Below are 14,676 nucleotides of genomic sequence, written 5' to 3' on the forward strand. Positions count from 1 at the left end.
CTTTTTAATGTACTTTCTGATTGATTGATTGATTGATTGATTGATTGATTGATTGATTCATTCATTCATTCATTCATTCATTCATTCATTCATTCATTCATTTGTGAAATTCCCTCTCTACTACATATCCCACGGTCAACTGTTAGTGGTATTATAACAAAATTAGTAACAACAGCAACTGGTAGACCACGTAAAATCACAGCGCTGGGTCAGTGCATGCTAAGGTGCACAGTGCCCAGAAGTCACCAACTTTCTGCAGAGTCAACAGCTAGATACCTCCAAACTTCATGTGGCCAGATTTCCATTACCGAGCAACTGCTTCAAAGCCTTACGTCGGAAGCTGTTGCTGCATAAGGGTGGGCCAACTCCATATTAAACCAGGATTAAGAATGGGATGTCATTAAAGTTAATGTGCATGTAAAGGCAGGTGTCCTCAAACTTTTGGTAATATATGACCATATATGCTATATGTTTAAATTATTAGCATTCTGCTCCAATCATTGCACAGTTGGTATAGAAAATGTAAATAAAAATACAGAAATGCCATTTTACATATTGCATTTCCATTTTGCATATTACATTTCAAATTGAATATTACTACCCATAAGCTTCCATAATTTTTTTCAAGAAATTTTAAAAATGTAAAAATGTTAAAAAAAATTAAAAATATATATATACACCGTAATTCCTCAAGTAAAGACCGGGGCCTTTATTTACCTGAACTGCCGATGGAAACCGGCTTTTATTTGAAGCAGGCTTTTATTAGGGGCAGGCTTGTATTTCTAATTCCAACTGTTTGAAATATAAATACTTTATGTAACCCGTTTTCAATTTAAAGTGATCGTTCCAGTGGACAAATATCATTGATTTTTTTAAGAAACATTTGCAAAAATATCACCATACAACAAAATAATACGCATTTTTTCTCAGCGAATCTAGCCGAGCATAACGTCTCATCAAACCGGCCCCCAGTTTGCACATACAAATTAGGTGCTTATATTACTGAATGAGCCTACAAAAGCAGAAATAAGCCATTTTAAATAAAGATCCAGTTTTAAGCAAATAAATAAATAAATCACGACATTAAAGTTTAGTGAATTTAAGAAATATTTAAGAGATGTCACAAGTAATATCAAGCCAAGGTTTACTGGGTTTTACACGATTCTTTTGTAGTGTGGTTTTTGGTGAAATGTGCTAAAATAAATATCACCTGTGCACGTTAGCCCACTTTTCGACGCGTTGGTTTATAGAACAATTACTCCGAATCGCCCTCTGTCGTTTCAAAGAATTGCACAACGGCACGCGTCAAGTATAAACGCCTCGTCCGTTTGGGGAGGAGCGTGTGCAGTCAGCGGAGGCTCGCGCGGCAGAGACAGGTGAAAGTATAACCCCCTCATTTACACTGAACACGTGTGCGGCGCATTACGGCTGCGACACAGCTACCGGAGCTAATCGCGCCAATTCTAGTCAATGCTTGTGTTTACACCGGCTGCGACGCTGCGCGTTTCAGAAGCTTCCCAGAAGCGGCTCTCCGCGCCGCCTCACTAAATATAGGTGCCTAGTCTATTTTTGATGGACGCGCGTCCAAGTCGCACCGGAAATACAAAATAAAAGTAAAAAATCCCTGTCAATTTCAAAATGAACACCCTGTGCAGACTCCCAAACGTATTGCATGTATATTGGCAGTATATCCTTGGTAGGAGACGAGAAATGGACGTCGGACAGGCAAATTACGTGGTCTCACGCATCCAGTCACTCCGCTTCTGATATGCTCTCGGTGTGAGTTAGCACCGCGTGGAGAACGGAATAAAACCTTGTCGCAGCCGTAATGCGCCGCACACGTGTTCAGTGTAAATGAGGGGTAAGGCCGGGGACACACTGCAAGCGTGCCGTGAACGTCTCGGCTGCGTGGCGTGTCCGTTTTTATTTCGCCTCCAATGTTTACCGTTTAGAGCTTGCATACTGCCAGTGGCTCACGCGCGGTCCGAGCCGCACGGAAAACGCGTGCATGCTTCAAATAAAAGAGACGCCTATTTTTCACGCGACACACGAGCGTGTTGGAAGCGTTTCTAGGCAAAATAGTGTAGGAAAAGATGTTTATATGTCATTTTGACATGAATACATATTAATAAATGACATTTTGATGTTTGAAAGTCTGTAGGTTAACATAAATGCAGATATAGGCCTAATTGTAATAATAAAAAACAACATAATTATCGATTTTGAAATATTAAACATGTCAATACAGAACGAAATATTCTGTAGCCTATTTTGCCGTCAATACCATAGATCTGTATGGCCAATAGGCTACTGCCGACGTTGTCTTTGCTGTATCAATAGGCAATATATTTATATTTAACATGAAGTATAGGGCTTCCCTGTACATTAATAGCAGCAGCAGCGCCGCGTCAGACACACTTCTGGTGTGCAATGACAGAGAAAACGCCAGGCAGCCGCCCAGCGGATGACACGCAACAGAAACGCCACGCTCACACCACACTTGCAGTGTGTCTCCGGCCTAAATAAGGCTTGAGACGCGGCTGCACGGAGCTGAGATTTGAGATTTGGTTGCAACACCCTTAAGACATAAAAGAGACGAGAGGCTAATATTAGGTGCGTCTTAATCAGCTCCCTAGTTCAGTAGTCAGGATACTACTGACGGAGCAGATTGAGACACGCATTATGAAGATCGATATTTGTAGCCTGCCTGACATGGTATTTTTACAGACGTCGCATCTCTCATAGACTAGAGTAGCCTATTTAAAATGGCACATGCATCGGTTATTCTCAATTTAATTTACAAAGCAATCCCTGTAAAGTTAACTATAGAAGAGACCAGGATTAGTGTGTGTCGCACTGGCATGACTCGCTTCGGGGCGCGTGGCATCAGGATGGTTTCGCATTAAATTAACGGCATGTAGGAGATTTTCAACTCATTTTGGCCACTATCAGAGGCCCGCCGTTTAATTGACTATAAGCTTTTATTTGAGGAAATACGGTATATATATATATATATATATATATATATATATATATATATATATATATATATATATATATATATATATAAAATGTCATTTTAATAAATATTTTTTAAAGGAGGTGGCAGGAGCAGAAAGAAAGAAAAATGTGTATTTAAATAAGCTTGTGGAATATGGAACAGGATTAATGGCTTTGCTCTTAACACAATTAAGGCCATTAACCATATTCACAGCATGCTAATCTGAACCAATTAGCCTTTAATAAGCCGCCCAAAGACGTCCTTCTTAAATTATGCTTGACCTTTTTGTAGTTTATGAGAACAATTTAAGGCAAACATTAAAGAAGCCTCACTGTGCACATGAAGTCATCTAAAGCCATCAGGATTTACCATTAAATGCATCATGATTAACAAAGGTGTACAATGTGTTTATAAATCCACACGATAATTGAATAACGTTCAAATTTTCCACCACTGAAAGGGCACAGGAATTTGAACATTTGTATCCTGATGTGGGCTTTGAAATGAATTTTCAAGAAAGGAGGCGCATGTCATTGTGCACTAACAGAATGCTGAATCAGACAGAACAATCCCATTTTTTTCTCCATTTTTCATAAATATTGAAAGCCGAAATAGCTTGCCTTGACATTACCATATTTCAATATCAACCTTTTCAACCTCCTTTTGCTACTTTGATGAATATGTCAAAGCTTCACTTCTTTCCTCTAACTTTCGATTTGGCTCTTCACTTTTGGCTCGTTGAAGCTGTCGCTCACATGTTTATCCAATACCTCAACAAATTCTCTCTGATTGAACAGGAACAACAGCCCTGGTGCATTTGAACACAACCGAGTGCTGAACCATCATGAAGAAAATATTAACCTGAATACAGCCTTTACATTTTAACATGCTTATTTCTCTGAGACACTCCCAGAGGTAAACGTGAAAACGAGAGGGTACGCATAAACCATAGCTTAATCCGCTTTGATTGATTGTTTGATGCCGAAAAGGATTATGGTTAGGCTACACAAAAGATGAAACAATCACGTGGAACAGACTGTTATTTATTTAAATGCATGATTTACTAGTCTTATCTTCTAAATATCAAAATATTAGCCTCTGGTAAGAAATATTCACAATCAATTTTAACCATGGACGGGTCGCTTCTGTTGTCCACGTGTGATAAAAAGTGAAGGCTATCCCCAGCAGTTTTAAGAGAAACTCAAATATAGCACTGTAACGGGGTAATGTATTCAGACCTTGCTTGTATCAGAATCCTTTGAACCAGCATGACCTTGTGGTTAATGAGTTACACTTGACTGCCATAGTACTTTCACCCACAGGGCACAGTATTGGGCAGAATCCAGCAATGTAAGAGTCTCAGTGTCCTTTCTCAAAAGCTCCAATTAGACTGTACTGCACATTTATTCTGCTAGTATGAAGAACTTAGAAAAATTAAATACCCCGAGGGCCACGGCTCTGACATATTTTAAACAGTTAAGGAGAAGTCACTGTCAGGGTTACGTTTTGTTAATTGTGTTTTGGTTCTGTTTCTGCCTCCCTGCCATGCATCCTGACCTAGTTTACCAGGTTGCGTCTGAAAACTGGAAAACGCTGCCTTAGGAAGACGCATTTCAAGGTAGGAAGGCTTCGAGGAACGTCCGAATCCATCGGTATAGCTCCAGTTCCTGCCTGAGAGACCGTCATCTGAAGGCAGCATCCTTTGATATCCCACAATCATATGTGTTCCATTTGGTGACAGTTACTCTAGAAAAAGAAAGATGTCGTCTGAAAGTTATGGTTGCTGGTGAGTTTGTGTAAATGTTTTTTTATTTTTTTATATTTACCAACGTTTTCAACTTCTGATATTAAATCTAGCAAGAAATTACAACTGTAGTAGGCCTAATTCAATATTTGTTTAGTTCTCGCCAAAGCTCTCTTTTTTTGCTGTAGATCATTAAACTGTTACGCAGCATCAGAAGTCAGTGTCATGAGGTTTAATTACAGCCACAGTGTGTGACAGTCACGTTAGCAAAATTTTATTGAAATTGTTATGAAAATGTTTAAAAACCATAAAACACTTTTAATCCTGTTTACCACTGTTACATCGTTTGTCTAGAGTTAACCCATTGTATTATCAGCTGTGCGGGTATCCACACGAGGAAGGGCAATAAAATGGAGAGGACAAATCAGCTACCTTAAGAAAAAGGTTTATTGCTCAGTGGAAAGTAAATGGATATAAAGTGTCAAAGTATTTACAATAATAGTTACAAAAAAATATACTAGGGCTGCCAATCGATTAAAATATTTAATCGCGATTAATCGCATGATTGTCATGAGTTAACTCGCGATTAAACGCAATTTAATCGCACATTTTTAGCAATTGTAAATGTATCTTAAATTAAGTTTAAATAAAGTTTTTAATACTCTAATCAACATGGGTATGGGCAAATATGCATGCTTTATGCAAATGTACATTTATTATTAGTGAAACCATACATAAAAATTAACAGTAAGTAGTGATTTCTCTCATTTTAAGAATATAAAGGGAGTTTTTACTGGCAGTTTAATTCAGAGCAGGGCACAGTTCGTATGAAAAATTGGTAATGTGTACCAGTGAGCGCACCAGAACCACACCATACCTGGAGGAGGTCCATATTCCACAAGTAGGAATATAGTGCGGCCCCTTTGAGAGATCCGCAGAACTGCCGGTATTTTGCGTGTGCGCCGCCAAACAGGGCCGCGATTCACGTGGACAATGTGAAAGGGATCCCCTTGTGTTGAGACTTGTATGGCTTAATATAACATAAATGATGTCTCTTACTGAATTATGTAGTAGAAACCCCATGAAAGATCTACATAAATTTAAAAAATCAATTTTATATTTGGACCATGGGCGGCCCCATTTTGTTTGCGTTCTAGGTTGATGACGTAGAATGGTTGAACTCCTCAATCAGCTGGCGTTACCCGTAGCTATTTTTACCACAACGCAACTCAACAAAAATTGTTTCAGAGTTAAACAAAACCAATTAATTGCTTTGTAATTGTACTTTAAACACACTCAAACATACATGTGCACACAATCTCTCTCTCTCTCACAGACTCACACACACCCCAACAGATCGGCGTGAACACACACACACACACGCACTGCGTGCGCGCATACATAACCCTCAATCACTATTCCCTGTGTTCATATCATAGATAGACTGTTGATATGCAGTAGATTAACTGTAATGCCTAATGTAACCAGCAGAGGGAACTATCTAGGTAGGACGATGGGATAGGGTAACGTGAGGAAGAGAGGCAGGATGTTTTGGTGATGATGCATGGGATTGGTTCGTGCATTAAAGATTGAGCACAAGCTCAGTGAATTAACCTCAATCTTAAAACTTTTATCTTTAAGACACGAATAACATTCCGTACTTTAGTTTACTAATACAACTTGAAGGAGTGAATGAAGACGAGTGCGTGAAGTCGGACAGCTGTTTGTAAATCGGCTGTACACTCATTATTGCGGTGAATGTGAGACTGAATGACTGCACTCGAACATGTCCACTATGGTGTCGGACAACACTACAAATGGCCGTCCCTTCAAATAATGCCCTATTTCAGGGTATAGGGGGTCGATTTCAGATTCAGCCCCTGTCGTGGAGACTGAGCAGCCCAACATCTCGATTGAGACAGAGCAGTCTGTCAGGTGTGTGTGCCCGCCCGCCGATCTGTTTGTGACTCGTGTAGGTGAGTTTGTGTGCACATGTATGTTTGAGTGTGTTTTAAGTACAATTACAAAGCAATTCATTGGTTTTGTTTAACTCTGAAACAATTTTCGAGTTGCGTTGTGGTAAAATAGCTATGGGTAGCACCAGCTGATTGAGGAGTGCAACCATTCTACGTCATCAACCTAGAATGCAAACAAAATGGTGCCGCCCATGGTCCAAACATAAAATCGATTTTTTAAATAACGTAGATCTTTCATGGGTTTTCTACTACATATTTCAGTAAGAGACATTGTTTATGTTATATTAAGCCATACAAGTCTCAACACCATGGGATCCCTTGAAGAACACGGACTCGGGAGCGCGCCTGTTCAGGAAAGTAACCTGTGCATTCATTTTAGCCGATTGTAATGTATTTAGTTCAATAAAACAGGTGTTAATGATTTACCTCAGACATGAGCGAGAGTGAGCTGCAGTGCATCGCACTCAGACTGCAGAGAATGTGCTCAGTGAAAAAACGCACTTTTCTTTCTGTAGTCTAATAAAACTTAAACAGAAAATATGATAGTTTATGTAGGCAATAACTGCACTTTTGTTTTAGAATATTAATGTTGAATATTAGTGTTTGCTGCTGCATCCTTTGCGTCTGACTGCTCTCACTTTTCCCAACTACGGGCTATGCCATCAAACAGAAAATGCGCGCTGCGGTTAACTTTGACAGCCCTAAAATATACATTTCACGAGTTCGTTTACCCATATACTCTTTAGCTGATAAGGTTTAAACATATTTGGCTTGCTGTCCACGGTGGAGGGGCTCGAGGGCGCTGCTTCAACTCGAGCTTAGATTTACCCCCCCGGGGACTACTAGTGCTAGGAAGAAGAGAAAGGTAAACATGAATGTAAGTAGGTGGAGTTGGGGAGGTGGAGGGAGCAAAACGACTGATGCCTGAAAGAGGTAGGAGGCTGCTTTTATGCTTTGCGGTTGATTGAAAGATTAGATGGGTTCACGCCTCTCGAACTTGCGTTTGTGTACGTTGCTAATTAAAAGATTAGATGGGTTCACTCCTCCCGAAATTATGTTGTGAACTTCACTTCACGAGTTCGTTTACCCATATACTCTTTAGCTGATAAGGTTTAAACATATTTGGCTTGCTGTCCACGGTGGAGGGGCTCGAGGGCGCTGCTTCAACTCGAGCTTAGATTTACCCCCCAAAAAAGCAAAATAGATTTAGGACAGCAAGCTGGTAATATGCGAGTGGAATTGATGGCAGTGTTTGCTCTGGAGTTTCAGTTTGATTACGGAAGGCGGCCCCCAAAAGAGTAAAAATTAAATTACGAGAGGTGATGAGAAGCTGAGGATGTGTGGTATTGTATGAAGCATCTCGCTGCTGCGTTTATCGACCTGGGTCGTGGGCGAGCACTGCTGCGGCAGTGACGCTCCTAGTTGCTCCTGCGGGAGCAGCGTTTGGACTGGAGGGGAAAAAGGGGGTGGAGGTTGGGTACGTCCTGCCTTAGCATTCGTGACATGGGACCCCCCGGGCTGGAATAACAGGGGGCCCTTGATGTCACGAGTGAGGAAGGAGGTCCTTGTCCTTGAAGAAGCGGGCCAAAACTGCTCCCAAGCGATAACCACGCCACCCGCCACAGAAAGAGAGACCCTGCGATGGGTAATTTGACGCAGTGCTTCCCTCCCCCTGAGGCGAGGGCCCACACCGCGTGAGAACATGATGGCCCACAACTACCCAAGGACGAATATTGAGTTCCTCCAGTCCACTGTTCGGATGGGAGAGCCCTCACTGCGATCTGAACGGGAGAGCCCTCAAGATAGAGAAAACTGAAGGATCACACTGCAATTCAGAAAGGGAGTGCTCCCGCTGCACCCGAACGAAAGAGACTCACACTGCAATTCGAACGGGAGGGCCCTCACTGCAATTCGAATTGGGAGCCCATGGTAAACATAAGACATGAAAGCTCCTGTTTAAGCGAACGGGAGGGCCCACACTGCGATTCGAACGGGAGAGCCTGCGTTGCATCTGGTTGGGGGGGCCCACACTGCAATTCAAAAGGGAGAGCCCACGCCATGCGTGGTGGCAAACCCGATTGAACGGGAGGGACCTCACTGCAACCAGATGTATGAAAAGCCCTGCGGGGCTTGGCAAGCAGCGAGATTTATGAGGTTGTGAGAGTTTGGTGGGCTTGTCTAATGTGGAAGAGGTTTGATCTTACATAGGATTCGAAAGTGTGGGACGTCCAACGACCTAGCATTTTAATCTGGGTTTCCGATAGGCCTTTTTGTGCAGCTGTGGTAGCTGCTCCTATGCGAAACGAGTGGGAGGAAAAGTTTTTGATGGGAATTCCTGATCTGGCGAGGACGGTTTTTAGTTTTCTCTGGAACCAATGTCTGGATGCTGGGTAGTTGTTCTCGTCGAGGAATAAAGGTGCTAGCGGAGAATTGGTTTGTGAATGCCTTTGAGATAGGAATGCAGCAAGGGACTGATAGGGCTGGATGGGTGTTGGTAGATTGAAAATGAAGACTGGATGACCTCGTTTTAGTTGGTCGGTTTTACTCTGTTTGATGTTGAATCGAATTGTGTCATGGTTTAAAATTTTGAGATCTGAGATGGTTGCATGATTAGCTGGATTGAAAGTGGAATTGGTTGTAAATTCTGAAACACGGAGAAAGCCAAAAAAGGCTAAAATGAACATGGCGTCCAGGGTTCGGGTTATGTTCGGAGGGAAAACCCCGGAGCGGATGGTAGTCAGGCATTTGCCTAGGAGGTCGATGGTAAGAGGTTGCCTGGTGTCGGATTTGGTTGGGTGAGTTTTTTGTAGGCCTTTAATGAGAAGAGATGTCTGGGGATTTGAGATGGCAGGGCACTCGTGACCATGGATGATTTTGAAAAAGAAATGTATGCCGCTGAGGTAGACTTTAATAGATCCTGGCTGAATGGACTTGGAACTGTTCATGTGGGAAATGAAAGAAGTTATAGAAAGGAGGGAAAAATCTGGGAACGCTAAATTGTAAACTGTATGGAAGTTTTTAAAGGAATTCCAGGCTGTCCAGTAGGATCGAAGAGTTCTTGGAGAAACAGCTTGTAATATTAATTCCATGGAAAGGGTGTGCAGATGACTGAGGGGGTGGTCTATGGGAATATGAGTTCTGAATAGGGAGGAACTGGTGTCGGGTTGTAGTCTGATTCTGGAACCAATGTTCTGAATTTCTGGAAGAGAAAGCGAGAGAGAGCGTCAGCGATTTGGTTTTTATGCCCTGGGATATATTCAGCTTTCACAATAAATTGGTTACAGGCAGATATCCAAATGAGGCGTCGCAGTAGGGGCATGATTTTTGGGGCATTAGAACGGCCTTTGTTTATGCAGTGAACTGCTGCTTGGTTGTCGCAAAAAAAGGAAATGGTTTTTGATGACCAGTTCGAGCCCCATAAATGGGCTGCTACGATTATGGGATATAGCTCGAACAATGCGATGGATTGGTCGGAATGGGGGGAAAGGGTTAGCTCAGGAGGCCAGGTTGAGGCGAACCAGTGGCCTTCGTAGTAACCTCCAAAACCTATGGATGGGGCGGCGTCTGTGAAAAGATTGAGGTCGCTGGCTTGGGACAAAAAATTGTCGTAGAAGAATGTGAGCCCGTTCCATTGCTTTAGGAATGTTGTCCAAAGTTTGAGATCTGAACGACAAGGGGGGTTTAGTTCGACTAGGTCTTCGAGACCTTGGGCTGCAGTAGCGAGGGTCAAAAGATGTGAAATGAAAGGCCTGCCTTGGGGGATTATACGCATGGCGTAGTTGAAGTGCCCTAAAAGAGAGAGCAAGTCTCGTTTGGTGCAGTGGGAGGCTTCTAGCAAGTTTAGAGAAATGGCTATTATTCTGTCTATCTTCTCCTTGGGAAGAGAAGCTTGAAATTTAATGGAATCGTGATTGATTCCCAGGAATTCCAGAGATGTAGAAGGGCCCAAGGTTTTCTCCGGGGAGAGGGGGACTCCTAACTGTGAGAATACTTTTTGGACAATGGTTAGATGTTCTGCTGGGGGAAACTGGCTGGGGGAGATTATGAGAAAATCGTCGAGAAGATGAATGAGGAAAGGAACGGCGTAGTTGTTTTGTAGGACCCAGCAGAGAGCTTCAGATAGAGTATCGAATATTTTTGGGCTGCTTTTGCAGCCGAAAGTCAAACGGACTGCAAAGAAAAATTGTTCTTGCCAACGAATGCCGAATAAATGCCAAAAATCAGGGTGGATGGGCATGACCTTGAAAGCTGAAGTAATGTCGACCTTTGCGAGCCAGGCCGCTGTGCCGGCATGTTTGATGAGATTGATAGCTTGGTCTATGTCATGATATTGCAGTGAGAATTCTTCTAGGGGGATTAAGCTGTTGATACTTGGTTGATTTTTTCCATGCGGGGCAGAAAGGTCAATTATGATGCGTTTTTTGCCTGAGAATTTTCTGGTGGCTATCCCTATAGGATTTATGCGGAAAAGTTCGAAGGGGGGGCAATTGAAAGGACCAATCATGAAGCCGGAATCCACTTCTTTTTTGATAAGGGCCTCTACTGTGTCTGGTTCAGCTGAGGCTGACTGGAGATTGTTGCAGATTAAACTAGAGTTTGGTAGGCTTTCCAGACCTGGATCAAAACCTTCTTTCAAGCCTGAAATGAGGTAGTGTGTAAAGTTTTTGTCTGGATGGTTTTTTAATTCGTTTGCGAGAGAAGAAATGATGATAGGGGAAGAGAGATACTTTTTTAGGTTTTTATTTCTATTTGCTGAAGAACGTCGTACAGGACATGCAGAATGAGCATGAGCTCCACCACAAAAACTGCAAATGTGGAGAAAACGACAACGTTGTCTAACACAGCCAAAGTTGTTGAAGTTGTTGCAAACTTGTTTCCCTGAGTTGAAACTGATGGTGTTTTCGTTTCTTGAACGGGGAACGTAGGATGTAGACTTGGGCGCTTGTGGTTCCAGAGGAGTTGGGGGATCTGTTGTTATTTGAGGACAAGAAGAAGTTGGATGAGAGCTTGACCTGCAAATGGCACAGGAAATGCTTCGCACGCCTAGAAAAACTTTATTGTAAAGTTCCAGGTCGAGAGCACCCCAATATGGGCATTGGTTCCAATGGGTGATACGAGCAGCACATTTAGCAGAAAAAAGTTTGTGGTAGGTGTAAAAATGACTACCACCGAAAGAAAGGCTGAGCTCCGCTATGATTGAAAGATAGTCGTTGAGCTCTTTGCGTCTTGTGGGAAAGACAGCACTTATGACGTCTGTTAGTCTGCTGAAAGCTATGCAGAATTCTGAAAAAGTGAGTACTCGCTTGGTAGTTGGGGTGGAATCTTTTAAGTGTATGGTTAGGGGACCACATTCAAAAGAACGATGGGATTCGTTGGTGGGGACTGATGTAAGGAGAGAAGGAAGATCTATATCTGCACCTGCGAGAATTTGGGAGCGAAGTTGTGACGACACTGGTGGAGGTTCCTGGGCTACTGCATGGGGAGGAGGTGGTTGGAGTACTGCTGACGAGAGGGTATGGGAAGGCCAGCGAGCTGGGGCTGTAGACATGGAGGGCTGAGCTTGGGGTATCCTTGCAAGCGTTTCTTGACTGGTATGGTTTGCTGCTGGAAAAGAGTGGGAGACAGAAGGGAAAGAAAGAAGTGGGAAAGACTGCGGAGGCATCCTCGCGCTGTCCCCACCACCTGAAGAGAAAGGAAAGTGTAGGGGGGGCGGAATATTCAGCGGAGGCAACCTCACGCTGGATTCTGCTCCTTGGTAAGAATTGAGATGGAAATTAGCAGCTGAAGGAAAAGACAATAATTGAGAAGGGGTTTCTGTCTCAAATCTGGAAGCTCTTAAGCCTGTGAAGGAAACCTGAGGGTTGTTTGGAGCGTGGTCCGCTGCGGAACTATTTTCAGCAGCCGCTGTTGCTGGCCGGAACGAGACGGGAGCGGACGCGGAAGTGTGAACGGTCGCTGTGGCGGCGGACCCGGAAGTACGAGCGGTCGCTATGGGGATAGCGTGCTGCGTTTGGGAGAGATTTCCCTGCTGCGGCGGGGGAAAACGAATGTCTGCAGTGCATCGAGTTTTTCTCTTGGGGTTTTTTGGAGGAAGTTCAGGAGGACTGGGAGTGTTATTTGCACTTGCCAATAGCTCGAAAAGTTGGATCTTTGTTGATCTGCGTGGAAAGTGGACACCTGCATTAGCGAGTGCTTGACGGAGACTGTTTACCGTCCATTTCGAAATGGGAGGAAATGACGGAACCTCTATGCCAGTAGGCAGAGATGAAGACTGGGGAGGCTGAGAAGGAGAGATGGAAGAAACTGCGACTCTTGATGGAGGAGGAGAGAGTGGTCTTCTTGTACGTGGTTTGTACGAACGCTTGAGATGACGTCCTGGTCGCTCAAGCTGTGGATCGCTATCCTGGGTGGAAATGCCTGGTTGAGGTTGAGGAGGAGAGGTAGGCGTCTCTGGGATGCTGAGAAGTTCGTCGTCGTCTGACGGAAAAAGTTGTATTTCCAGATGATCGGACATGGTTTGTCCGGATGAAGCAAAACGACTGATGCCTGAAAGAGGTAGGAGGCTGCTTTTATGCTTTGCGGTTGATTGAAAGATTAGATGGGTTCACGCCTCTCGAACTTGCGTTTGTGTACGTTGCTAATTAAAAGATTAGATGGGTTCACTCCTCCCGAAATTATGTTGTGAACTTCACATAGTTAACAAAACAAAAACACATACCGAAAACAACGCTCAAGAACCGAGGTGGGAAGGGAAACACGAGTAGAGGACAAATCAAAGAAATTAACAACTCTAAATAAGTTTAACCACTAAACTAACTATCAAAGTACTGTAACTCACTCTGTAAATGTACACGGTGTAACGGGACCTTTATAATGTCCATACCAATCCCTTGAATGAGCACACTAGAAAATATCAGAGACAATAAAAGATTGAATTGCACCTGTGTCTCACAAAATCTCCTTTTGCTCATGAGGTCTAACATTTACAGACAGTAAACCTTTTGTTACGAATGGCTGAAATCTGTCATCCAACATTACATCCATTATCAGAGCGCACGGCCACTGTTCTTACAAAACCGACTGGCTTGTGTTGTGCCAGTTGATGTTTTCATTTTAATGCCAAACAATCAACAAATACGTGTCCTGTTTTATTACAATAAAAACATTCTCTCATCTCTGTAGACTGTGGAGTGCTAACTTTAACCTGGGGATTCGCATTCTATGGCAAAAGCGATACCGTCGGTATCCGACCGAGCCGGGACAAATGCACTCTTGTGGGTTAATACGAACTCCTCAGCAGAACCACGGCTTGTGACAAATACGTGACTTTTTGTTTGTTTAAATAAGTGACCACTCATTCACATGAACAACTTTTAAAATCCTCTAAAAACATCAAATCCTTAAGAGAATTAAAATCTTGTACCTTACTTGCAGCCAACCATTTGTCAAAAAGAACCCCCTTCTCACAGGCAAATTCTACCAACATTTGCGGTGAGGTTTTTCTCTGGTTTCTGAAACTGCTGTCGATATGCTTTGGGTACCAACTCGTAAGCATGAAATATCGAAATAGCCCCATCCACAGCTCGTGATAACTTGCAGATCATCAAACACGTGCACTAGGCGTTTAGCGAAACAGAACACATTTGGTCCAGCTAACTAATCTGAGCCCATTGCGTATTTTTGAGGGACTGGCTTTATAGAACCCGGAAACCATCAGACCCTTTTTACAAAGAGGGACAGAGCAGAGAGCAGTGTAGAATAAAGGTAAAATATATGAAAAATAATGGATTTTTTTTAAAACAAAGCATGAACACATGTTACAGTGCACCTCACAAAAACAATCAGGCCTTCGAAAGAATGTGTTTTACCACCTCTTTAAGAGACAAGTCCTAAGTGACGGTCTGCAAAGTGTAAACCCTAAAAGCATTACAACAAAAATAGTAATTAACTTTAGT

The 14,676-nt window shown here is 42.8% G+C and overlaps 1 protein-coding gene across 1 annotated transcript; it reads right to left on the reverse strand.

Annotated features, from left to right (window-relative positions):
- Positions 1 to 7,443: 7,443 nt before the first annotated feature.
- LOC137046028 (uncharacterized) lies at positions 7,444 to 13,407 on the reverse strand. Its single transcript, XM_067423086.1, has 2 exons — positions 12,140 to 13,407; positions 7,444 to 9,920 (listed from the first exon to the last, which is right to left on the reverse strand). Exons 1-2 carry the CDS (start codon positions 13,233 to 13,235, stop codon positions 8,869 to 8,871), a joined length of 2,148 nt encoding a protein of 715 aa, XP_067279187.1. The 5' UTR covers positions 13,236 to 13,407; the 3' UTR covers positions 7,444 to 8,868.
- Positions 13,408 to 14,676: the final 1,269 nt, after the last annotated feature.

This window comes from Pseudorasbora parva, chromosome 2 (assembly GCF_024679245.1).
Source record: "Pseudorasbora parva isolate DD20220531a chromosome 2, ASM2467924v1, whole genome shotgun sequence".
Classification (NCBI taxonomy): Eukaryota; Metazoa; Chordata; class Actinopteri; order Cypriniformes; family Gobionidae; genus Pseudorasbora; species Pseudorasbora parva.

Bases quoted from the DNA above. Each gene is read 5' to 3' on its own strand.
- LOC137046028 (XM_067423086.1), bottom strand. From the start codon at position 13,235: ATGTCCGATCATCTGGAAATACAACTTTTTCCGTCAGACGACGACGAA. The intron at 9,921-12,139 runs GTGCAGATATAG...TTTCTCTTCCAG, and splicing joins TCGCTCCCAAATTCTCGCAG to AAATTCAGAACATTGGTTCC.